The following is a 27,059-nucleotide window of genomic DNA, read 5'->3' on the forward strand; positions in this document are numbered from 1 at the left end:
CATGTACTAAAGGAACCTGTCTACAAAAAACACTTTGTGTGTTTCCCTTTGGTGGACACTATAGACAGGCCCTCAGGGAGAACAGTATGAATACTGATGAGGCTATATTGGGTAAACAAGACATATTATTATTATTATTATTATTATTACATGTGTATCTATCCACACTGGGCAGAAGGTGCAGCATTCAAAACCATTGCAAAACACTTGACATTGACAAATATTCTTCTAATAAATTTAAGTTTGCCAGTTTGACTGTTTTTTTATTTTTTTAATTTTACCCTCTTTGTGAGTGATCATACAAATAATACACATCAGTGATGGGCATTATTGCCTCGGGCATGTTAGACTGTTCCAAATGTACCTCGTGCAGGTAATTTTACTAATGCCGAAACAAAATGATGTGTATTATTTGTTTCATCAGATTATGTTTTATTTGTTTTATAAAACGATGTTTTATATTAACATGATTTTGATAATGACCGGTCATTATCCAAATTATGCGTTAGGCAAAATAAATGCCTGGTCATGTGTACGCTTTCAACCAATCATTTGATTAGGATCCACGTCATCATTTTATAATTATTAATATTTCTGTATTGTGTTTTGACAGCATGCTGCTAACGGAGTACGGAGGATATATGTGAAGTCAACACTCAGGGTACAGGAGCTTTGTCCATCCATATCTATCAAGAATTGTGTGCAACCTCTCAGGTAAGGAAAACCAGTCAGTGATACAGCTGTCCCATGTTGCATGAACTACACTGGCTCCCAGTTGCTGATAGAATACAATACCGGATACTTGTTCAAACTTTCAAATCTATGTCGACCACCCTTCCTGTATATATTTCCTCACTCTTTCAGCAACAGAGAACATCCTATTCTCTTTAGGTCTTCATCAGCTCCTACCTTTGTCATTCCCAAATCCCGTAAACAGGCTGGTTTCAAATCCTTTCAGTCCTTAGCCCCACGTCTCTGGAGCAAACTCCCCTCGTTCTTAAGAAACGGTACTTCACTAGATTTCTTCAAAAAACAACTGAAAACTTACCTGTACAACTCCTCTTAAATTGTTGATAGTCTAAGAGACAGCGCCTTGTATCCTTTGGAAAAGGCACTATATAAATCTTATCATTATTATTATTATTATTATATTGTCTACTCGGTAAAAAAAGGAAAGTGGACACTCTTGAAGAGGAATAGAAGTGCGCTTTCATGGGGAACTTTACACTATTCGAGGGGGGGGGGTACCCAATAACAGGTGCTGTCAATCACCAGGATTAACCTTAAGTTTTTATGACTGCCAGGGTTTATGTAATGCTCTGCCTTTTCCTCCCATTCGCCCATATGGTAAAGTTCTTATCACACATTTCCATTACCTGAAGACTAGGGTTTCTATGTGGATTGGACTACAGGTTTGCTGTGTGCAGACTTGTACACCCATTAATGGTATTTCCACCAAGTCTGGTGTCTGCAAATTATGACCTTTTGCACATAGAAACAGATGACCCTCTCCCTTTGATTTTCTCTACAAACTGTCAATAAAATATAAGAAAATCATTTAAGTTCAAGTTTTAAACTTCCATGCTTGGATGGGCACATTAATTTAACCGTTATAAGGTCTGATTAAGAAAATTGCACAAGTAATGATAATATTACATATTTTTATAGCACACATATCCACCACACAAGATGCTAATGGCAGAGCTGCTAACCATTACGTTTTATCTTTTTTTTTTCCTCAAAATTATGGTAATACTTTATTTGCACAAACCGCACATCAACCAAATGCCCTAAAAATACTACTTAAAAAGAAATCTTCTGTAGAGAATTATGAAGAGTACGAATTTACAAATAGGAAACGAAAAAGAAAGATAACAAAAGTGAAAGGCATATTTATTCTCACAAAGAATGAAACGCTGATAATGCAAAAAAAACTAACTACTTGTAAATGAAATATAGGTCCTAATATGGAAATAACAGCATGAGGAATGGACATTTGTGCATTTGAAGTGTGTCAGGCAGGCATGATTGTAAGTTAAGTTTTAATGAGTTCCGTTTTTTGGTTGCACAAGGTTGGCGGCTCTGTTAAGGTTCTCCACTATTACCCCGGCTCTGCTAGCCTACCTATATTAATGCTCACTGCATTCAGGCAATTTCTTACTACCGGTACCCATTTAACACCTGGGTGGAGAGTGGCAAATGTAGTAGGATTGTACAAGTATTACATAGTTAAATCTTTTAATGTGACCTATGATTCTGTTTGACTCTTTACAGGCCTAATGAATGCGAGTTGCGCCCTCTTGGTTCAAGGGATGTATTACCAAAGGGCAGGCAAATCTATGAACTCATCCTGACCTATAACTTCCATCAGGTAACTGATTACGTTTCCTCAGTATAATGTTGCATGTACCGTATTTCAAATGTGAGTATTGTGTAATCGTAGTGAAATAGATTAATTTGGAAATGAAAATTTCTTTTTTATGTAAAGTGATTATTGCAAGTTTTTCAAGGCAAGACTATGTTATTGTTTCTCTGTTAGCAATCTACACAATGTTATTATTATGATAGTCCCCTCATTGTTCAAATCATTTTTATTTTTACCAATTTCAAAATTAAGTGACTAAATTTTATAAATCAAATGTAGGACTAGTATTTATTTTAAGGGTACTTGCTAGCTCTGATTGAATTTTTACATGTAATGAAAGACAATTAGAGAGTTGATAATTTCCACTGACCTTGCAGGTTTATTTATCCAAGGTTAGTGGAACAGTGGTGTTTCCTGCATTATCCACAGCTAAGCATAATAATAATAATAATTAAACAGTGCTTATAAATTGCTTTCCAGCGAAGTCTCTAAGCGCTATGGAAAATGTTTATGTGCACATATTCGCAATAAGGAAGCCATTATTAGAAATATAATTTTTTTTTTTTTTTTTTTTTTTTTTTTTAAATAAGAAAAGTAGATCAGTACTATTTCATTTGCAGAGCTGACACATATTGTTCCCATATGTATGTAAAACATCTGAGATCACACCCAACTGCCCCTTGCTGAGTGATCTGTTGTATGAATCTGAGTATGATCACATTATAATGTGTTCTTTGATTGCCTTTTTTTACAGAGTAAAACGTCTGAGATCACACCCAACTGCCCCTTGCTGAGTGATCTGTTGTATGAATCTGAGTATGAGAGTCAGCTCTGGATGCTGTTTGATGGCAACAAACGTTACATGGGATCAGGTGACGCCTACCCACATCAGGTAATAATCACCTCTCTTTAGGCTGTGTTACATGCAGTTTTCCCGATCCAACTTGAATTATCTAGATAATAGTTATCTAGACAATTAACTTACGTAGGTGACAGACAGGCTACAAATTATCCAGATAATTGATGGGCCAGTGCGCATGTACCGTTTTGGTAGATAAGCATCACACGTTCAATAAAAAGTAATGCGCGATTAGCGCGTCTCATTTAATGCGCGTTTATATAATTGAGCGCAGGTTATGATAGCGCATTAACAACCATATGCCAGCCAATCATAAGTCAAACATTGACCTTACACTGACCTATAAAGAGGATTATTTCAACATTGGTGACAGGCAGAAAACTCCCGCCAAAAAATCTCGTGAAAAATCCTTTCAAGGGAGAATTTTCTTGTTTCCTTATAGGATTTTTCACAGGATTTTTCGCAGGATATTGATGACAGACAGCCAATTTTCTAGATAACCATTATCTAGATAACTGGCTCTGTCTGGCACCGCCTTTTATCTATCTTGCATTGTACCAAGAACCAAGACAGTCCGTGAATTCTTTACCATCCCACCACAATTTTGAATCAATGTCGGGGTTGTTTTATTTTATTGAAACTTGTTGCTATGTTCTTAACAATTAGTCAGTTATGTTCCTTTAGATGATGTAATTCATCAGGATAGCTATGAGGAATTGAACATGCTTGAACAAAATAAGTGATATATTTATATAATATTGGCTGCTCTTGAGTTGTATATCAGATATATTGTATTCAGCTTGTGAATATTGCACGGGTTAAAGACGAGTTCAATATTCATGCTGGGGTATGCATGCTAGGGTATGCATACCCACATCAGGTAATAATCTTTTGCTTCACCATTTTATTACAATTTTTATTCAATTTTATGTCTATGTACATGTATACCAGGAATGGAAAACAGATCTTCTTTGATGAAATTTGGATTGTGGTTATGCAAAACTTTTTAACTCCTCCCCGTTCTTACAAATTTCTAAGCTATGTATCTCTAAATGGTCATCAAGGATTAGTCATCCAATTAATTCTCAGGAATTGTACATGTTTAAACAAAATAAGTGATATATTAACCATTGTTTTACAAAAATTAATTGGTTTGTGAAAACCATTTCTCCTGAAATTCATAGAATTATTTTCTTCATGACCATTTAATCAATCGGTAACTATGTGCAGGTCACAGTATTTTGTTTTTCTTTACTAGGTTACAAAGATTAAAGGATAATTATTGGGGTTGCTATACTGTTTTTATAGTTTTGCATTGTCCCTTATTTTGTTCTAAATGATTTTGATTTTGTAATTTATTAGCTTGATTATTTCTTATCCCAACCACGCTGGGGATTAGCCTTTGATAGACCTTGGGCCTAAGCTAGTCCCCCCACATAATACAGTACTCAAGTATCATGTTAAGAATGTATCTTTCTTTATTCCATGTTTATGTTAATATAAATTGTAATAATTCAATGTTTTTTTGCATTGTTGTACACATTTTACCCAGCTGTTTTTTTTTGTTAGTTTTGTGGAACTAAAATGAATTGAATCCACAGAAAACAGTATTTAACTACTGATGGAGCCACCCTACTAAAAAAAGACTAATTAATCACTGTTTATCATGATTGGATATTGAGAGGCGTATTTGTTGTTGTGTTTGTGATTACAGTACACATTGAAGCTTGACAAGGGAGACTACACACTGCGCCTTCAGGTCAGACATGATAGGAAGGAGATGCTAGATAAACTCAAGGACATGGTACTACTCATAGATCAGAAGCTCTCATCCAGTCTATCTGTCGACGTCTATCAAACAGTCAATGGTGCCCTCAACGGCAAAGCTAAGTTTGGTTCCACCATGACTGTACCACGAGGTGGCTCCGTTCCTGTCTTTGTACCACCAATACCCGATGACAAACTACCAAAGGGTGCCAGCTTGGGACAGATTCTAACGGGACAAGTCACATTCGCAAAGAGTGAGCTCGGGAAGAAGGTAAGAAAACCAAACAAGTCATTTTTCGGGTTACTTTTTCATTTTCAATTAGGTCCTGTTCTGTATTCTAAACAGGACTGTGCTTTAAAGATAAAGTTGAGTTCTGGTCATTCGATTGCATTGTGAAAGAAACGTCGATCGTCTAGCATATAAGTATTGATGTGTACTGCAAGGTTCTGGAATCATCGAAATGATAAGAAATTTGGGCCAGTCTTGGTCAAGTTACAAGCACTGTACACAGAAAGATTTATATGGGACTACACAAACATATGGCATAAAAGTCCGTCCAGATTTGTATGCTGTTACATGCCATATTTAGAATATTAAGGCATTTGAAGAACCATGCTGTTCAGGGAACATTTTTTATCCCATGTTCTTCCACACTTGCATAATACATTTGTAGCAATGAAAATGCTCACAAATTGTTTTTCACCTCTTCCCAGAACTCAACTTTCTCTTTAAGTCAAATTTTCACCTCTTGAAAGTTTTTCTTACAATGGTCTAAAAAGTTGGCTCTTGGCACTGAAAACTTGTCTGTGTAATATTCAGGGATTTCCAGTTTAATTGCATTTTATAACAAGAAAATTTGCTACCCTCGAATAATTTTACAATAAAATTAAAAAATGGGTCAAATCTGATCTGCAGGCCAAAATGTCAATGAACTTTCATTGAAAAACACTGTACCTGCAATAATTGTCTATATCTTTGAGGTAGGGTACATCTCTTGAAGGTGTCGGCCAAGTTTAAAAAATGGGTCAAATCTGACCAAGGTCAAAGATCACAAGGTCAACAGTTTCATCAAACCTTATATGTACCTTATGAGAACCATTAGGTGTGGGTCACCAGGTCAATAGTTATATCAGATGAGGAACATTTTCCTTGAGGGATATTGCTTCGGAGGCGGAGACACATTTCTTAAATACAGAGAGCTGAATCTTTCTAGATTGCTTTGTTATTTTTTGTACGAATATTGGTTTCCTCACTTGTATAGAGTAAAGTTCGAGATAGCATTCTAAAGTGATGTCCTCCAAGTTTCCAAGGATAAAGTCTATGCGATATTGCCATTATTACTAAGTGTAAACTGCCGGAACTAAAGTTGACATCCTGAACTGCTGAAAGCCTGAAATGGCATATATTTCATATGAGCGAGACGTAGGTGAGACAGCACTTGGCGTTTGTCGTGTCATTCATTGCACTCACGTCTACTCCACCAGCAGGCATACAATGACAAGTTCCAATCTAGTTGCGCAAGTTGGCTACTCCATAGTTGTTAACTAGATATTTTTACTTGGCTCCTACGACCTACTTGTTGTTGGCAACTAGCTTTAAGGTTTTATGATGAATATGGGCCCAAGGGCAGTATTCTGAACCTTGTGTTATCTCTAATATTGTTGTATCTTTGAGATAAGATAAAGTTGGTATTCTGAAAATTGTTGCAACATATGGTAACAGACTCCACAAAATTTGCGTCCAGCCTCCTCACAAAACTTTGAAATGGCTATCTGTTTACACGAGGTAAGTATATTCGAGTAAACAAAAACTAAAAGTGAACAAAGCTGCAGATCAACATCAATAACATTAAAAACAAAAAAACATGTATGTACATGAAAAGAACGTAAACAAAAGGATAACACATAATTATAAATACTGAAATAACAAACAATATACAAACAATGTTCTGCACCTCTCACATGAATTGAATAAAAACGTCAGTAGAGAAAAGAAAACAGAAAAATCAAATAAAGAGTATAGAGCAATTGCTTGGGAAAAAGAAAAGTTGTTCCATTAGAAAGTGTGAACAAAGATTGGAATTTCACACATGTATACTGAACAGCATCATGTTTATTTGCTGAAGAATGGTAGACCTCCAGCGCCTCGCCCTTTCCCTGCGTAAGCTGTGGGTGCTCTTATAGATCGCATGCATTCTGCTTTGAGAGAGTCGAGAGGCTCGGCTCTCATTCTCGGTGCTGTGGAATTGACTCCAGCGCCGAAGAATCAGGTCTTGGAGTCTCAGAACCAAAGTGTTCGAGTAGTCCACTCTCTAGAGATTGGAATCGACTCCTTATTGGTTCTGAATTTCAGATTCGGGAAGAATCAGGTACTCGGTCCAAGTGATTGGCTGGAATGCTTCCCTTGGGAGTGGAGAGTGTGTACTGGAAAGTGCAGAATAGTAATAAAGTCCAATGATCTGGTTTATAACATTGTACCTCCAGTAAACATATGAAACAGTTGTTATTTTACACGTTATACAGATACAGATAAGGTTGCAACCACATCACCAGATTTCGTGTGAAGTACATTGTAGACATTGTTAGTTTGATTCCCAAAGGGAAAAACTGTGGCAAATAGAACTACATGTAGCTGTCCACTTGTAACGGAGATCATCAAAATGTAGCATGAAAAACAAGCAAAAACATGAATTTGTTACCTTGGCCGAATGATATTTCAAGACATTCATGTGATTAAAATCAGTAATTGGGAACATGCATGTTGATTGCAAATGTTAACTATTGCTCAGTTAACTTTATTGTAGCATGGATTTTTCTTGGACGAATTAACATTTGTTGTGGGCTTGATGTTTATTTTAATTCTAAAGTGTGCATTCTAATATGCTGTAACTGACATTTATGTGAACTCAGTCTGTCAGTCGCCAATGCTCGATCTGATTTGCATGATTGTCAATACATTTAATGCCTGCTGAGTATGTTTTGAGGTGACATGTGTTGTACCCTCATTTCCATTTGGCCTTTAACCTTTTGACCTTTTGTAGGTAAAGGGCAAGAGAGGTCATGCAGCAGGCTTGGGGTCAGAGGGCAAACGGAACTTGGGATTAAAGCCTGTAAGTCTATACTACAGAAAATAATTCAGTTTTTTTTTTTAAGTTAAAAGTTTACATGATGAAATTTAGTACAGCCACACTGTTTCTTGAAACTCCTGACATACTATTTTAATTAAAACTCAAAGATGTATGACTATTATAATATTGGTATGAGATTTTTTTCTTCCCCCATTAGAAAGTGGAAACAGATGAAAGTATTTGTGCATGGCTTGATTTTTTTGGGAAGATTTTAGGTAATTGAAAGTGATTTTGTCAGAAATACTTCAAAGTTATATGAAATGGAACTTAGCGGGTATTCAGAATTTATTTGTTCTATATAGATTTAACAAAAAAGTTTGCCAGATACTCCAATTGAAGTGCTCACCTATGCATGTAAATCTTTAGGATAACAAAGTCGTTATACATTGAGGTGTGTTGCATGAGCCTATCCTCTTATTCATGTGGTCCTGTCTTGGTACTTATCATTTTCTGTTGATATATATGTGTGTCCATTTACCACTAAACCATGTGTAGTATTCTGCATGACAAGGGATGGAATTTAATTTAATAATTGGATGTAATTTATTCAACCAAATGCTTGTTAAAGCAAAACATACAATAGAAACTAGAATACATAAAGCATACAAAATACAAAGCAAATATATGGCCAGGACCACAAAGAAGCAAATTGATTATAAATAGGGGCCCCATATAAAACACATAATATTAAATATGATACAGTCACCATACCAACACACACACACATACACATACATACAAAATACTGCATACACATGTACCCACACAAAATTATATTCACATGTCAGTCTGACAGCCAAGAATGAGTGGGTATAAAATGATGAAGATGAGCTTTTAAAGTGCAAAATAGACTAGAAAGTCTCTCTTTGCAGTTCTGTACAGCTATATAACGAAATACAGATTTGTACAGATTAATTCCTGTAGAAGAGGAAAAAAGATAACTGACTAAGGTATGGTATTGATATATTGATAAATAATGTGTGGGAAAAGCATACTATGTTATAAGTGATATGATACTGCTAGGCCAGAGTCTTAAAGGCATTGTTTAACAATGCCAAATCTGAGATGCATGGCCCTACGTGTTATCAGCGTCTGTGATATGGTGCAATATTGAAGCCCTAAAAAATTGCACTTCAAAATGATCATGAAGTGCCTTAAAAAAGTAAAAATCTTTGAGTGACCGGTTTTACCATACTCATTTTCCGCAATAGACTGTAGTGTAATAAAAACCATTGGGAAAACTGTTTTTGAAATTTCGAATTCCAATCATAAATATCTTGATATTCAGACTGCCAATCGACTTGTAAACATCATGGGATCAGTGAAAAAAAAAGATACATGGGGGCTCGGGGGTGAAATAGCCCCCGAATTGCCCAAAAGAGCTGAAAATCAGAAAAGAGCCCTGTAAATTTGCATAGAGTTCATTGCAAAACAAATTGTAGAATGTTATTTTCATGCAGACAAGCTTGAAAAGTAGCCCCCGAAAAAAAAAAAAAAAAATCCCTAGATGGGATTCATTTCTGACCTAAAGGTTTATAATTATGATTGCAGCATGAGCTGAATCCAGGACTTTGATTAGAATCTGAGACAAAGATACCTAATCAGACTATTACTTACTGGCTTGGTAGCACTTAAGTCGATTCGAGAAACTACATGTAACACAGTAACAGTCATTATTTTCCCACTTAAAGACATTTTCAAGCCCCCTTTTTTTGTTAGGGAAGTTGTAAATTAGTATTATTTTTCAAATGCCGATGGAATTTAATCTTTTCATTTTTGGGCCTGCAAATGGGATGTAGTACCTTTAATTTAAAACACATTTAAGTTCTACCTCCTTTATCACTTATTTTAAACTCCTACACTGGCTTATGTATGTGAGCCACAATATTTGGTAGTCTTAATCAGACAGGGGGCCAAGCCCTGTTTGATTTCAAGTTTACTTTGAAGTCTTTTTTGGTTCGTTGATGTTTTAAGCCCGTTTTGCACTGTTAAAGATAAAACATCCTTGTAGCTCAACTCATTAGTGCAGGTATTGCAAAAGCACTAATGATCAACTTGTATATCCCTTGTATGAACTGTTCATGGGTTAGTATCTTAACCCTACATGTATATACATGTAGCCGGGCTATTTTGAAACTGCATAGCCGGGGGGGCTTATTTGGCCCGCCCCTAAGATCCTGGCTGTGAAATGGCTGATCGCCACGTAAATTTGCATGCATGTCAAGTTAAGTGTATAGAATGCTATGGTAATTTCAACAACGATAAAATTCACTCATTTGCATATTTATGGTAATTTTTGCAATTAAGGTCATAAAATTCACATTTTTACCCATAAATCATATATTCTTTGTATTTAAACATTTTTCTGTACATATATTCTTTAAACCATTTAGAATAATAATATAACAAAAAAAATTGAAAGAGCTAGGTTCTTCCTTATGTTAACTATTGTTTTGATAATTTCGTATCTATTTCTCTGTTTTTTTAACATACGGTTTGTATTTTATTGTTTTTGTTGTTTTTTTCATTTCTACCGGTAACTATAATTCAACTTTTTTGACTCCCAAAAAAAACACCTAAACCATAGATAAGACCAAATTACCAATGTTTTAACTTTTTTTTCGGAAAAATGATATTTCCATATGTTTTGTACACAAATCACATAAATGAGCAATTTTCGGGCTGACATGCAAAGACCAAATGTCTCATGACTTTATAATGGTTGGTCCGATTTTCAAAAACTTTGTTTAAAAAAATAATGCATACATTTTCAGCGCAAGATTTTTTTGGCGTTAAAAAATTATCACGAAAAATGTAAAGGCAACCCTATGATGCAGTAAACCCTCAGAAAATAACTACTGCATTTTTCGTAAACATGAAAATGAATGGTACTGTGCAAAACAAACTGTTTATGCATATTCACTTGACTTTGTGTTTTGATACATAGAACAACTAAATGCATTAAACTCAAGTCATAAAAATATCTGACACAGTTTACCAGGTCATATCTGAAAGAGACTTTAATGTGGCATAATTTTGTTGGTATGTCTCTTCAATATCCTCCCTAGAGGCCCATTCTGAAAAGAGATTGTAAACCACTTAATGAAAAAAGTATCGTCCTATGACATACAGAATCAATAATGAGCATGCATAGGGGTTATTGCACTTGCAGCTTTTGCCACTTGTCATTCATGCAAACATTTGTAACATTTTTTATTAATTTATAAACTTTTGTTAACCCTTTTATTTATGAACAGGACTAAGCTTTATAAATATGGGATACACTATTGCATTGTGTTTCAAAGACATACTGGCTGCTCTCAATGTCATTTGATTATAGAGTCACTAGAAATGTTTCATTAGCTATCAAGCACATTTTAACAAGATCCATGACCTTGTAATGAACAGTAATCATATTGGAACTATAGGCGGTGTCACACAGAGGCCAAAAATCTGGATTTTAGTTATCCTGATTCTAGTTATCCTCTCAATTGCTGTCTGTCATCAATTATCCCTTCAAAAATCCACTAACGAAGCAAGAAAATTCTCCCTTGAAAGGATTTTTTGAGGGATTTTTCTGTGTGACACCCCCTATTGTGTAACATAACAGATGTCCCTTTTCTTTTTCTTTATTTCTCCAGGACACCTATCCATTTGTGTATGTGTTGACTCAATCACCACACAAGGCCCATCTACCCAAACCAGAGAAATCTGCCAAAGAAAAGGAGAAGACTAAAGAAGAGGAGTTTGCAGAAGCAACGAGGGATATGAAGATCAGCTGGCTATCAAAGTAAGTTCCTTGTTATAGACCACTTATTAACATCTTCAAACTTGATGCATACTGTTTAAAAAAAAGGTTGTTCTTGACAATGTGAAAGCTTGCCTGAGCCATGCCCGACATATTGTATTGTATTTTATTCATTCATAACAGGTTAATGCAAATCTCATCACTAGGTCCCCAGGAAAGAAACATCCATAAATTTGAATATGTTCGTAAACAGGTCTGTTCAACCATCATGTTTTGGTACATTTTGGTTTGGTGTTCATATTTTGTAAATATGACAGTTGAGCTACAGCACTGCTTGTCCTTGTCCTGTTCAACTCAATGCAACCAGACCTCATTGTGACATTGACATGTGAATGAGCATTCTTGGAGGTAATTTGGCTCAGTAGGTAAAGTATCTGCCTGTTGTACAAGAGATCATAGGTTCAAATCCAGCCCAGGGCTTCGTTTTATAAATCAAATATCAATTCGAATCGAAAAAATTTGAGTTTGCTTAGTTACAAGCATACACATGATTTCTTAGCAGTTAGATAAAACAAATAGACAAACAAATTCATGACTCATTCGGCATTATAGAATTGATCTATTGACTCGCCTTTGAGTTGATTTCTTCAACCATTATGATCATGTTATCCCAATTAAAGCTAAGATACTTCACTACTCAATAAATGGAGACTCTTAAGAAGATTAGCTATGGTGCTTTTGGTTAAGAATAATGAGAACATTCCTTTTTATTTCTCCTTTTTTTCCCCTTTTTCTTTAACATTTAACAAAATGTCTATTTTGTTGTTTGTTTGTGTATCATCAGACTTGAAGGTGATGAGCTTTACAAGGAGCTTAGTGAGCAGTATCCCACCCATCTACCTCTCTATGTTGCTCAATTGAACAAGAAAGAAAATCAGAAGGTAATACCATCAACGAACACAGGGAAATATGCTGAACCTTACTTAGGCATACATGTAGCTATTTCTCAATGAAAGGAGTATTGACTTGTCAGGAGTCAACTCCCGTAGTTGGATTTTGCACAAAAAAACTATTATAATTTTGGAATAAATGTATTACATAATTTTTTAATTAAAAAAAATGATGACTATTTAGTATGAAAACAGTGTATGTATATTATTTTCTGTGTCTGGCATATGCGTAAAGGAAATAGCAGGTGAAACTTGCATTATAATTTACTTGATATTTTAAAATCAAACACGATACAGAGTAGTAGAATGATGGGTTATCTTTTGCAAATTGATGCAACATTGGCCATTGATTTTAGAAGTTGAGTGATACCTCTTCTACCCTTTAATCCTCGTTCATATATGAAGGGGTAAACCTTGTCAGATATGAAGGGGTAAACCTTGTCAGATATGAAGGGGTAAACCTTGTCAGATATGAAGGGGTAAACCTTGTCAGATATGAAGGGGTAAACCTTGTCAGATATAAAGGGGTAAACCTTGTCAGATATGAAGGGGTAAACCTTGTCAGATATTTCTAGGGTGACATAAGTGTAATACGCTTCACACTTCAGTGAATACACGCTGGACCTCTCTCTGTTGCGTGCAGTTGCCATTCTTTTACACATTACAAAAAAAAACTGTTAAGGTTTACCACTTTCTTTATGAACGAGCCTGTAATGCCTTAAAATGAAAACAAAAATTATTTACTGAAACTTACTTTATTTATGCATGTACAGTTAACAACTAAATTTGTCATACCCTTACCAAGTTTTGTCAATTCTTAAGTATGTGAAAAATAGATTTGTTCTCATTTATGTGACATCTTAAAGCTGACATCTAAAAGTATTCAACAAAGGCCCTAATTCAACCACTCTATATTTCATTTTCTGGGCTGAAGAAAAACAATCAAAACATCTAATTTACATAGGGTATGAATAATTTTGTTGACAATTTTTATTTTGAGTGTGATCTCATTGTCTTTACCTGAAGAGAAAGTAAAGTTACGTCCTTGAATTTAGAAGGGAAGCTCTAAATGTTGTTCTTTTCTTTGCGTAGGAGAGAAGCAAAAACCTTCAAGACATCGTAGAAGCTGCCAATCAGGTTGTTTCTTTGATTGACCAATCCGAGTTGGCTATGTTTGTCGCAGTAAAGAATGACACAAGACCGGATGCTGTCAGCATAAAACAGTAAGTTGGTGTTACTGCTAGAAATTCTGCATCTATTTCTGCCTTTGCCATTCGTTTTTATTGTCATTCCATCCATGCTTTTTCTTCTGTATATCTGTGTTTTATGATTGCAACTTCATCTTAGATCCCCTTTAAAATCAATAATAATGTAGATTTATATAGCGCTTAATACAAAATGCCGTCTCCAATAGCTTTACAGATTTAATTACCCCGGACACCTGATTCATTCACGCACAATGTGCACCATCTCCACTCCCTGGGGAGTAATCCTACCGTATGGTCACCGTGAGGGAATATTTCAATTCAATTCAATTCAATTTATTCATGTTTCCAACAAAACATGACAAGTCAATTATACGCATTTAAAACAAATGTAAGAAATACATGTTAGAAACAGAGGGGTCCACTAAATGCAATGCTTGTACAATATCAAGATATAAAAAGAATTAATAAAATGTTAAAAAATGTATATAATTTCAAAACTCAAATGATATACTAGCAATTACTAACACAAATGCATTTGTCATCCTACCAGGTCCCCATTTCACTCCTGGGTATGGAGTGGCAAATGTAGATTAATGCCTTGCTAAAGGACTTAAGTCACATAAGATCAAAATGTTTTCTTGCTTATTTGAACAAAAGATGGCTCACCACACCTTAAATAGAACCTGGTGGAAACCACCTTTGATAGTATAGATATATTGACTGCTATGAGAGGCATCGCTATTTCTGTAGGCTCAAAGGGAAGTTACATCCTGCTATGACCCCGAAGCGAAAGCCAGTTTAGAAACAGCTATGCTTCCAATATTGCTAAAATCATGACTCCAATTTCGACCAATTGGATGACTAGATTTATTGAACATACTAAAGAGAGGTATAACTTGCAATATGTGTATACTGTTACATGCCAACTCCATGTGTTCAATAAATCCATTCTTTCATTCATTCATTTAACTTTGACTGATTCACTTGAATTTTGAGCTTGTCAAAGTTGATGACATTTGAGGCTCATGAAGTAAACTATTGAATGGTGATATAAATTTAGAGATCAAGACAAAATATTTTTACCAAAACATGTTCTGAACAACTAATGCAATTTTAAACCCAAATTGACTACCGGTATAGGAAAATTAAATAGTCCCATAGTTTTCGCTGATGATATTCTGATGGCTTTTCAATCTTATGGTTACTAGGGAAATGGAGAAGCAGAAACATCATCTTGTATCAGCACTATGTCTAAAGGGTGTTGCTCTGGCAGATCAGCTTCTAGCTGCAGCTGAGTCAAACCAAGTAGAAAAGGATTCTTCTACTGCCATCACTACCACAGCCGCCACCGCCGCCATTGCCACCGCCACCACTTCATCTACAACACCTACCACATCCACAACAACATCAGTCACTGTACCATCAGAAGTCAGCTCTTCAACATGTCCTGATGAAGACATGGCACTCAGAGATGAAATGGAACATACTTATACAGAACTCTTGAAATGGGCTGATGCGGAAGAAAAAAAGGTATTTTAGCCCCTGATATCGTTTATTTTCTTCTGATAGATATGATAGATTGGCATTTTTCATCTAGGACATTCATAATAAAAATAATATTCAGCTTTTATATAGCGCTTAATACAATGTCTCTAAGCGCTTTACAAATATACTATTTACCCCAGTCATTGGATTCAGTGCTTGCCCGCACACTTTGTGTGCACAATCTCCACTCGCTGGGAGCATTCCAGCCAGGCGTTACTTGACGCTCAAAAACTGTTTGACCATGTAGATATGATTAGCCATTTAGGGGGTCGCACCTGTTTCTGTGGTTCAAAGTCTAAGTTATTCATGATAATGAGGTGCTCTTCCCTTTTATCTCTTTCTCTTCTTACCATTGATAACTATTGAATTATAGTCAAACCTGCTTAAGCGACTACCTGTCTGTATAAAAGACCACTGATGGTTACTCATTGAATTCTGTACTAAAGGAACCTGTACATAAAGACCACCTGCCTGTAAAGACCACTTTTCAGGTTTCTCTTGAGTGGTCTTTACATACAAGTTTCATTGTATATAATAATGAATGTAATACAGTCAATCCTGCTTTAGTGACCACCTGTCTACAACAAGCACATTGTTTGTTTCCCTTGAAAATGGTTTCTCATTGAAACATGTACTAAAGGAACCTGTCTGTCTACAAAGACCACTTTTTGTGTTTCCCTTGGGCGGTCGCTGTAGACAGGTTTGACTGTAATAATAGGCATTTATATAGCGCCGTCTATCTAGACGATTCTATTCAGAGGTGCACAAGAAAAATAGAAAGAATAAGAGAGTTTGGATGAGTTTCATGCACATTTATATTCACCTCATTTTGTGTGAATTTTCAGTTTTCTTTGCTTATGCAATAATACAAAATCCTACCTGTAGCTATACTATGATTGTATCTATGATTGTATCTACGATTGTATCTATCTATGATTGTATCTATGACTGTATCTATGATTGTATCTACAATTGTATCTACGACTGTATCTACGACTGTATCTACGGCTGTATCTACGACTGTATCTATGATTGTATCTATGATTGTATCTATGATTGTATCTATCTATGATTGTATCTATGATTGTATCTATCTATGATTGTATCTATCTATGATTGTATCTATCTAGGATTGTATCTAGGATTGTATCTATCTATGATTGTATCTATCTAGGATTGTATCTACGATTTTATCTATGATTGTTGTTTTGTGTAGGTGTTACTCTTCACTACAAGACATGCTCAGGTCAGCAAACACAAAGGACGAAGACTCAAGTGCATGCTCAAACAACAAGAGATGGAATCTAGACCTACTAAGGATGGTGAACTTAGGATTATAGAGGTATGTATGCTGCTCATGATGATAATTGCTTTTGATATTGTTGTTGTTGATTTTGTAATAAGCCAGTTCACGGTTGCAGTCTGAGCATGTGCAGATATAGGTCATTGCAGAAAAAAAATTGAAATACATGGAGACGAAATACTGAATACGTGCTCATGAAAGTTATGTCATCATTATTGATTCATGCACAAGCAGTGCACTCCATGATACATCGGTAGAAGTATTCTTTGAAAAGGAGAAACAAAGGCGATTTATATAGCACCTCCATCGCTGTAGGAGTGATTATATCAAAATGTACAAAGTGGGACCTCTTCATGTTTTGAAAATCTGTGGATATTTGGGGTCATTGCAGTAATGTGCTAACTGTGAGCTGGTCTATTGCTGTGCGATGATGATTCTATTTGATATGATAGCATGCTTTAGGAAAACTTTTATGATACAGTGGAACCTCGTTATAACGAAGTCCTTGGGACCATGGAATTGACCTTGTTATATGAGGGTACAAAAACAAAAGAATATAAAGCACTGGATCCAGCAAAATCACCTTGTTATAACAGATACCTTGTTACATCAGAGCGCTTTATAACGAGGTTCCACTGTACTTCTTGAAAATTGATTATTTAGACTTTCTGGATATTTGCCTATTGGAAATTTGTCATGCTTCATTTTTGGTTTTCTTTCAATAGGTGTACAAGTCTTTAGGATGGGATCACATTGTAGAACATGCTGTCAACTGGCTTCCTGTCAAGTACCCACCCAACTTCATCTCGTTCTAAACTTGTTTCAAGATTACATCTGTCAGGGGTTGATGATTCAATGCTGCAAGCAAGATGTTCCCCTCACCCAATATTCTACTTCAGTCATCATTACAGTGCCATCTCATTCAAACAGTTGAGATCAGTGTTACTCATTGCTTAGATGGTTGGAAAAGAAGATGATAATGGTCAAAAACATCTTCTAATAAATGAAGAAAATGAGTGTAATAATCACATGTAAAGTGTGTAAATGTGAGAATGTCTTTTTGTGAATGATAGTTAAATATAAACATATTTAAATGACAAACATGTTAGAAGCTAGAGTGATCTATACATAATTTTACATAGATAGGACAAACTGGTTAAGATGCAGTACTTTGATTATAGAGTGTAAATCTCTTTTTACATTTGCTCTATATTTATTGTAACATTTTTTCTCATCTCAGGATTTTGTGTAGTATCAAGGAACAGTATTGTCTCCACCACGAAGACACACACATTAATTTGCTGTAAACAAGGTTCTATTTCAAACTTTCTTCAATCTGCGAAATTGTTCTTTGTGGGTTTTTTTACCTTGATTTTATTTTGTATTGTATATATCTTAATGTTATAAATAATGTCCTTCCATTGCATAGACAGATTTATGCTTTTCTTTTTCCACTGAGGCATTGAATGCATGTTTTTATTGAATATCCAGAAACTTGACTTTACTTTTACTAGCTTCACTGAGAGTATGATGTTGTATTATGTAGTTTTTAAATGGAGAGGTCCTAGGATTGATTGACAGGACTTCAGCTTAGCTCTCAATCTGATACCACGTACACATAGTATTCAAGCATTTTTTATTTGTTTTAATTCTATCTTCATTTTTATTTTTAGGGGAGGGGGGAGTTTTCATGTAATATAATGACATAAGGTTCCTATGTAACATATTGGATTATCATTTTATATGACACATATTCTCCTAGACTCCAGTCAGAGCAAGTTGAGTCTGGTATACAATTGGGTATATTCTTCATTTGTATAGGTTTAGGATAGGTCTCTTGTGATTGTTGTCTTTCTAGTCCGTGCATGTCACAATTTATACCAGGTTAGATTTTTAAAATTTATATATTTGTAGACTAGTCAAGAAAGTGTAGGAAAATCTATTTAAAGACGAATTTTGATGTGGAATGTAGCTTTAAAGAGTGAATGTGGGTTTTATTTTCCAGTGACAATCATTTTGTTTCAGCTAGTAAAGAAAATTGTGGAAGAATACTTAGAAGCGAGACATGTGTTCCATATTCTTGTAAGGTATTTCACAATGGTGCGACTACTTCAACTACCACAACCTCTACAAAACATGCATACTAAAATGATGTCAGCATGGTCTCTCATTTTGCATTTATTATATACAGCACTGAAAAGCATTTATAAAAAGGAAGAGTTCTGACATTTTCCTTGACCAGCATCATGATTCTGGCAATATGTTTCATAGTTCTACTTAGCCTGCATGAAATTATCTTGGCCATTCGACCTGTATTTCATTATATCTGTTTTGCCAAAATTCTGCCAAAATCTGGAATTGCATTGAAAAGGTAATTTTCTCACTATACAGGGTGTACCTGAAAAAAAGGAAACAAAATTTCAAAGATAATTTACTCAAGAATCCCAAACTACATGTTATCATTTCTCTTCTTTCATATGGCAGTAATGATATGATCAATGAATCACACATGAACGATTTCAGACCAGACAGTCCTAAGTTGCAGTGTTGGGAATACAATCATCAAAAGTAAGCAAATGGCTTTATCTTTTAATTCATTAATTATTTAAAGAATAGGAAATGAGTCTGATGATTAATTTGTGTAAATGCACATGATTCAAAAGTTTATATTCTAATCTCTCACATGTTACCTTAATTATAATGGAAGGATCATGCATGACCAATGAGACACAATTTGTAATCGGTATTAAAGACACATGGTTGAGGTCTCATATATGCAAGATGAAAATATGAGTTTTGAAAAGATGTATATATTTTAACATTTTATTAATTCAAAATCATTTTATATCTTGATATTGGACAATTTGGGTTACTAACACTGTCACAACATGCTGTCTGTTACTGGTCATGTGTGATTTATTGATAATGTTTTTAGTGTGAAAGAAGAGAAAATAGGCTTTTCAATCATGTGCATATTTACTGAGAAATAATTTGGATTTATCAAGTAATTCATCTGTAATCTTGGGTTTCCTTTTTTCAGGGACACCCTATCTTATTATTATGATGATGAATGCTGTATGTTACATCAATGAAGGAGACCCTTTTTATTAGGCCAAAGTAATGTGTTATGTTTTTTTAAAGAGTCCTTTGAAAGTTAACAAAAAAATTACTGGGCTTTCGTGATAAATACTTCTGCTTCAATTGCCTAAACTGTCTGTGCATTATGCAATATGTTTTCATATTTAGAGTTATCCATCATCTGCTTCTCTGTTCTTTACAACCCATTGTACTCAAAATTGTCCATACTTTAAACAGCAGTTCTACTATTTGTGGCCTACTTGTATGTTCATTTGTTAGGGCACCAAATGTGATGACATCTTACAGTTATATGAGATGTGTAGAAGTTTTGTTAGTTATCCTCAGTCAAGAAAAAATAATTTTTATGAAAAACTGTGTGATCTATGATAAATGCTGTTCTAGATTTTGTAGGTGTGTTCATTTTGGAACTATTTAAGGACTCCTAGTGTTATCGTTTCGTGGATACTTCCATTTTCTATTTACTGAAAATCAGATGTGACTCATCTTGTTCTTGTGTTATATGATTTCTACATTTTGTTTACATTTATTATATGCAATTGTTGTTACTGAAATCGTGTATGTTTTTCTGATGTGCATTCCTTGTCAGATGTGGCATGATAATACATAGTAGGTTTTTGTTGTAGAACTTTGTTTTTCCTATGAGAAACAAATGTTTTACTAACCAAATCTAGATATTGTGTATATTTTGTTTGTGCATGCTTAATGGCCTCTTTTTCAATCAAATGTTATTAAATCATATTAAAACAAATTAGGTTTTGGGACTAGAGGTTCTATATGTGCAGTTGACCTTCTTTGCCTACTTGTTCAGATATTGTCAAAACTAACAATTAAACTCTCAGCAATCTGTGAAATTGCATCAAAATGATCAAAATGATAACCCTATATAATTTTCCATTTGCTTTATATTTTGTTTGGCTCTGTTTAATAGTAAGTAAACAAACCAATTTTTCTTACGTTTGCATGACATTTATGTATCCCAGAATGTAAGTTTGAATTTTTCTTTTGTCTAACACCCTAGCTCTTTGGATATTTTAAGCAAAATACTATATCCACTACCATGTGAAAAAATACATTTGCCATAGTTAGTTGGAAGATTACAAAACATTACCATACACATGTGAGTTAAAGACACATAGATGCCTATATGACTTGTTATAAAGTACAGGAAATCTCTTTCAGTTTTTGTTTTTATCAATCAAGATGTCACATGAATTGAAAGTCATTTGGTATTAATACAAAACTGGAAGATTATGAAGTGAGAGAAACACACAAAGTTTCAACTGGAAAGTTCTTTCCAAGAATGATTGAAAATGGGATATAAACCTCTTCATCAGATTGTCATGATCAAATTGTCCCCTAACCTGGGCCCCGTTTCATAAAACTTGTTATCAAGAACAAGTGCAACAGATCTGTGACAAATCTGCTCATAGCCAATCAAATGTAAGGATTTCAGTAGCTTATAACAATTATTGTAACTTGTTATAGATAGCAAGTTTTATGAAACAGGACCCAGAACCAACTTTCTCTTGAAGGCAACCCTAATTGAAAGGGTAATACACCTGGGAGGTGTTTCACAAAGATCCTAAGTCGAACTTATCTCTAAGTTGGACTTAAAAGTTATGGAAAGCCATTAGCATCCTTGAAAATATTTTGTAAAAGTTACTTTAAAAGGCATAAAATGTCGATCAAATCATTCGTATTTTCTATTATCATGGGAGATTTCATGTTCTTGATGTGGAATTTATGGAAAGTCTAAAATACTTGATTTTTCGCTTTTGAATATATTTTATTTTAAGGCTACAAATGGCTCTCCATAACTTTTAAGTTCAACTTAGAGTTAAGTTCGACTTAGAATCTTTGTGAAACACCCCCCTGTTTGGAGATGGAAGAGCACTTGTTTACTTTAACACATAGTCAATACCCTTCTGCCTGCCTCGAAATAGATGAACATCCATGTGTAATATGTGTATGATTATAATGGAAGTATTGTGACAGCTTCACTGATTTAAACCAAACTTCATCTTGCAAATAGGTAGAGTTAAGATGCAAGGAATGTTGGTTATTCTAGGCATTTTAGGAGATGTAACCAATTCTTAAAGATTACTTTGAAATGGAGCACTTTGTAAGCATGTTAAGGTGTCTTCCATAATGACATAAAGTGAATGATTACAGGGTCCTTGCAGTAAAGATTTCTCCCATTATATTGTATTTATTTTATTCTTGAAATCGTCTTTTTAATATTGATTTTTTTTTTTATATAAACATTTTTTAAATTAAAATGATATGTAAAGGCAATCTAATGAAAGCAAAAGCAAGTGAGGGTTTCGTCACCGAACACCACAAAAATATATAGTTGGAGCAGAATAGTATTGTATAGACTCTACATGTAGTTGATAGCTGAAGAAACTTACCTCATTAAATTGGAGTTGAAATAGGACAGTGCCTTTTCTTTCAAATTTGGTTCTAAAGTCATGTTCTGTGATGTAAGTTGATTCAGAGTGTTAATTAAAGGGACCATTCACCAAAAATATTGTGCTTTGTATGTTTACGGTTCCATGGCAGTATATTCTCTTCATACTATCAGGTTTAAATATTATTTCTCCAAAGAGACATTGCAAGTTTGCGAAAACTGAAATAAAGAATCAAAGTAAAGGTGAAGCAACTTGTGAGTCCACCAATCTTATTTATACTCACACACATGAACACACAAGGTAATTCTGCAGGCTTTAATATGAAATCGATATTAATAATAACAAAATTATCTCGGCAAGAATTTTTGGATGACCGGTTCCCTTTAATGAAACTAATTTTCATTAAATATTGTTCAATATTAAATGTCCACTAGTAAACTTGTGTGAGTTAAAATGTATATAGAGTAGGAAAGATAGGAACTTAATGGCTGCATACACAAATCCATTTATTCATGTGAAGAGTTCCAATAAGTAGTTGGTGGGTTTAGCAAACATTGTACTGACCTGTATTCACGGTGGTCGTATAGACCTTGTTTGGCTGTATGACGTTATGTGGAATAGAGATGATTATATGTTCATGTTCTTAGTCTATTGTGAGTAAATAAAGACGTCTAACTCTGATGCAGAAGATGTGTCTGTCTTGTCCTATTAATGGAACTTTAAAGGTAAAGATCAGTTCTGGTCGAGCGATTGCATTGTGAAAAAAACGTTGTGGAAGCGATCAGAAAAGGTTGATCATCTAGCATATAAGTATTGGTGTGTACTGCAAGGTTCTGGAATAATCAAAATGATAAGAAATTGGCCCAGTCTTCGTAAAGTTACAAGCACTGTACACAGAAAGATGTATATGGGATTAGCGACACTTGCGTGACACGTACGCGATATCTATCAGGTCCAAATAGATATAATAATATTACCAAATATATCAATAAGTAGGCAGTTTCCCTGCAAAATTTGTATCATCGTGTATTACGGTAGTCATTATTCTTTCACATGTGTGGTAATGAGAGCTTCCATTTAATTTTTTGAGAGGAGTGCGCTTCCAAAACCGGTCTTTACCTTGAACTCTATGTGAGATCTGGTAATTGTCTGGCTTGGGAGCCTTCTAACCACTTTTCAGAGAGTTCACTATAGACTGATGGACAAGAGAGCAACACTTTCCTATCTTCCCTCCCTTATTTAGTTATTTGGTTTGTGTTTCTTGTGGGATGTAGGTCTCATGGACCTTCCACAGTAGCATACGCAGGATTATTTAAAGGGGGGGGTCTTAACATTTTTAAATAGGGACGGAAATTTCACAACGACTCGGCCAGCCACTGAATAAGCTGGGGGGGGGGGGGGTAGGGGTAAGAGAACAATTTTTTTTTTCCAAAAAAATTCGCAACGACTCAGCCAGCCGCTGAATAAGCTGGAGGGGGGGGGGGGGGTAGGAGGACCCTTTTTTCTTTTTTTTTTTTCCCCCAAAAATCGTAACGACTTAGCCAGCTGCTGAATAAGCGGGAGGGAGGGGGTATGAGGGCTTTTTTGGGGGGGTCTCAAAATTTGAAAATTTGACCCCCCCCCCCCCCCCCTGCGTACGTGCCTGACCTTCAGTAACCTTTAACAAGATCGGTCCATCAATCTTTGGTGCTTGCAAAGACTATTGCACACGTTTCTATATGTAAAAATGTCAGAGGTTAAAATGCAGGAGGTGTAATGCAGGAGTTAAAAATGCCAGAGGTAACGATGTGGAGGTAAGGGAGAACTCTACACCATCGAATTCCTTAGACATGTTTCCATTTTGCACACGGTTCTGTGTAAAAATATGAGAGGTTAAAATGCCAGAGGTAGAGGTAAAAACCAGTCAGTCTTTTTCCCATTTAATCTACAATCCACAAGCTCTATATAATCATTTTGGTGATTATATTATTATACATTATTTAAACATATTTGTGGCTTACACCCAGTAAATAAGATTGATTGATCGATCTTATTTACTGGGTGTAAGCCACAAATATGTTTAAATAATTGAAATTTCTCCCAGGAAGTATTACATTTATGACAAATTATGATACATGTTTAAATGATTATTAGACCAGATAGTAGATAAAATGGACATTAGACCGACTGAAAATTAGACTAAATGAGACTTATTGGAGATTAGACGAAATAAATATTTGCCTAAATGGTCATTCGACCAAATGATAGGTACCGGTAAACGAAATGTTCATTAGACCAATTGGGTAGTAAACGAACTGGTTGTAGACCAAATGGCAATACACCGATATGAGGCATAATGATACGCGGATGAATGTGAATGTTTCCCCTGCAGATCGACATTATGCTCCATAACTGATTCATCACGCGTTACAAAATTCCTGGCGATAGCACTTTTATTGTTGAATGAGATTTTAGTTCTATTAAAACCATATCAAAACTTAAGGAGGGTGATTGACTCGGTACATAAAAACTAATTTTTCTGATACTGCATCAATATTCGGTTTCCAATGAATCCGTTAGATACTACAATATTGAAGCAATAAAATTAATTCATGAGTGCACATTTTTACCTCTATACAGTTTTTACGTCTGACTTTTTTACCTCTGATATATTCATACCTCTGACATGTTTTGCTCTGATATATTTACCTCTTACGTTTTTCCCTCTGATGTTTTTACCTCGTGACATATTTACCTCCGATGTTCTGCGTGGCTCCGTTACACCCTTACTATTTTTTTGCTAAACTGACATCAAAACAGCAAAAAAGATTATATTCTCTACCAAATTGTTTCCCTCGATCTGTACGTGCTTCTAGATACGAGAGGAGTTCAATAATAAGTTCACAGCCCTGCTATGAAGGAGCAGGTAATCGGTGACTTTCCCATCACATATTTAATTTCATCAAAACCCCCACCCATAGGTTTTAGAGCAGCCGTTCAAATTGGAGTGCCTGAGACTTCAACTTTGGCGCAATTAAGTCGATTTTTTCACTCTCGCAAACAATACCTCGTGTTCATCCAAGCGTGAACACATTCCACACAAAAATTATACTAAATGATTTGGGATAAAACAATAAATAATAATTTACTGTTTATAGATGTGTGTTTTTTTTAATAATAATTAGCAATTTTCTAGGTGTAAACTTTTTTTTGGACTCGCATTGTATGGCAAACCCGGTCCCCCGTGACCCCCTTTTTAATTGAGAGCTGATTTGATGAGATAAACAACTGTCAGTGACCATGCAGGGAGGTCTAATCCCTCCTGGCCAAACTAGTGCAGAGGGGCTTTAAGGGAAATATAATCTAGATAGCAAACTACTTTAAAGGTACTAGGTCCCATTTGCAGGCCAAAAATGAAAAGGTTTAATTCGAACGGCATTTGAAAGACAATACTAATTTAGAACTTCCCTAAAAAAAGGGGGAATTGAAAATGTCTTTAAGTGGGAAAATATTGACTATTAGTTGTCAAATCGATTTAGGAGTTAAAGAGCCAGTAAGTAATAGTCTGATTTTTCAGACCATTGTACCGAATGGTCGTACGTTTTATGCTGCGCATAGATTCAATCAGTTTAATTTTGGCCATTACAATAAGTGGGTTATTGATGTTGACAAATGTTCATGTACCCTTTACAGCTCATTTTATGTATGTTATTACCAAAGATGAAAAAGGCCAGTCAGTCACTCAATAGTGTCTGACAGTGAAGTCTAGCAAGTAAACGGGTTTCCTTGCATAATTTGAATATTATATGGACATTGCTAAAGTTTAAATTTCACAGAAAGGACATACATGACATAGGGTAGGTGCAGGGAATTGGAGACGGACCCTTAGGCACATTTTACATAATTTACATAAACATGAAAAATGTTACATATACAGAAAGTTTTGTATTCTCTTCAGTAACTTCTTTGGTAACAAAATTGTGGGCATAATGTAACTGATTAATAAGATAACAATGATTAATGACGTCAGCACCAAAGGTCTAACATTACCTACATGTGCAGGTAATATAAGGGACAGTTAAAAAAATCAAGACATTTTAAATACAATTTGAATGAAAATGGGATTGTTATGGTTAGTTCAAACACTTTTGAAAGAGATATATGCAGCCAATGAACTTACTGTAATTTTGAAACGATTTTAAAACAATGTGGCCCAAAATATTTCTGTACATGGACAATTAACCAACCAGCATCGGGTCATTGATTGTCCTGGGCATACTCGACATTCACAACAAACGACCCCATCTCTCTCTCTCCCTCTTTCTCTCTCTTCAAAATTCTCTCCATCTTTTTTTCTTTTAACCTTCCCTTTTATCTCTTCTAGCATGTACTTGTATGATGATTAACGTCTCGCCAAAATCTAACTCTCTTAATTTTCATTAAAGGTTTTACAAAGTTTTGGTATATGTGGTCATGAATTTGGTTCAAATTTACATATTGGAAGCATATGCGTTTCTACAATATTCATTGATCGTTGTCCCGGTTGAAATCGAGTCTAAAGTTATGAAATTAGAAATAATTAACTCTTCATGTTGTATAGCTCCCTCTCAAGGTCAATATATTAATTTAGCTATGAAACAATGTTTCTTGACAAAAATCGACTGATTAGCTATTCCCGTTTGGAAATTTTATATCAC

General features: G+C 35.0%; 1 protein-coding gene across 2 annotated transcripts in view; it reads left to right on the forward strand.

The window, feature by feature from the left end:
• Positions 1-20,854, forward strand: part of LOC583848 (tripeptidyl-peptidase 2) — a 49,406-nt gene extending 28,552 nt beyond the window's left edge. Inside the window, exons 16-26 of one of the 2 annotated variants that reach the window (XM_030981656.1) lie at positions 614-714; positions 2,275-2,371; positions 3,120-3,257; positions 4,939-5,262; positions 8,033-8,101; positions 11,761-11,909; positions 12,712-12,808; positions 13,910-14,040; positions 15,234-15,555; positions 16,787-16,912; positions 17,599-20,854. In XM_030981656.1, coding sequence (XP_030837516.1) covers positions 614-714; positions 2,275-2,371; positions 3,120-3,257; positions 4,939-5,262; positions 8,033-8,101; positions 11,761-11,909; positions 12,712-12,808; positions 13,910-14,040; positions 15,234-15,555; positions 16,787-16,912; positions 17,599-17,688 — 1,644 coding nt within the window. In that variant the 3' untranslated portion in view covers positions 17,689-20,854. The remainder of the gene's footprint in view (positions 1-613; positions 715-2,274; positions 2,372-3,119; positions 3,258-4,938; positions 5,263-8,032; positions 8,102-11,760; positions 11,910-12,711; positions 12,809-13,909; positions 14,041-15,233; positions 15,556-16,786; positions 16,913-17,598) is intronic. The other variant, XM_030981657.1, reaches the window with a different exon arrangement.
• The last annotated feature ends 6,205 nt before the right edge of the window (positions 20,855-27,059 follow it).

The sequence above is a fragment of the Strongylocentrotus purpuratus genome, unplaced genomic scaffold (assembly GCF_000002235.5).
Source record: "Strongylocentrotus purpuratus isolate Spur 01 unplaced genomic scaffold, Spur_5.0 spur5_scaffold_12, whole genome shotgun sequence".
Lineage (NCBI taxonomy): Eukaryota > Metazoa > Echinodermata > Echinoidea > Camarodonta > Strongylocentrotidae > Strongylocentrotus > Strongylocentrotus purpuratus.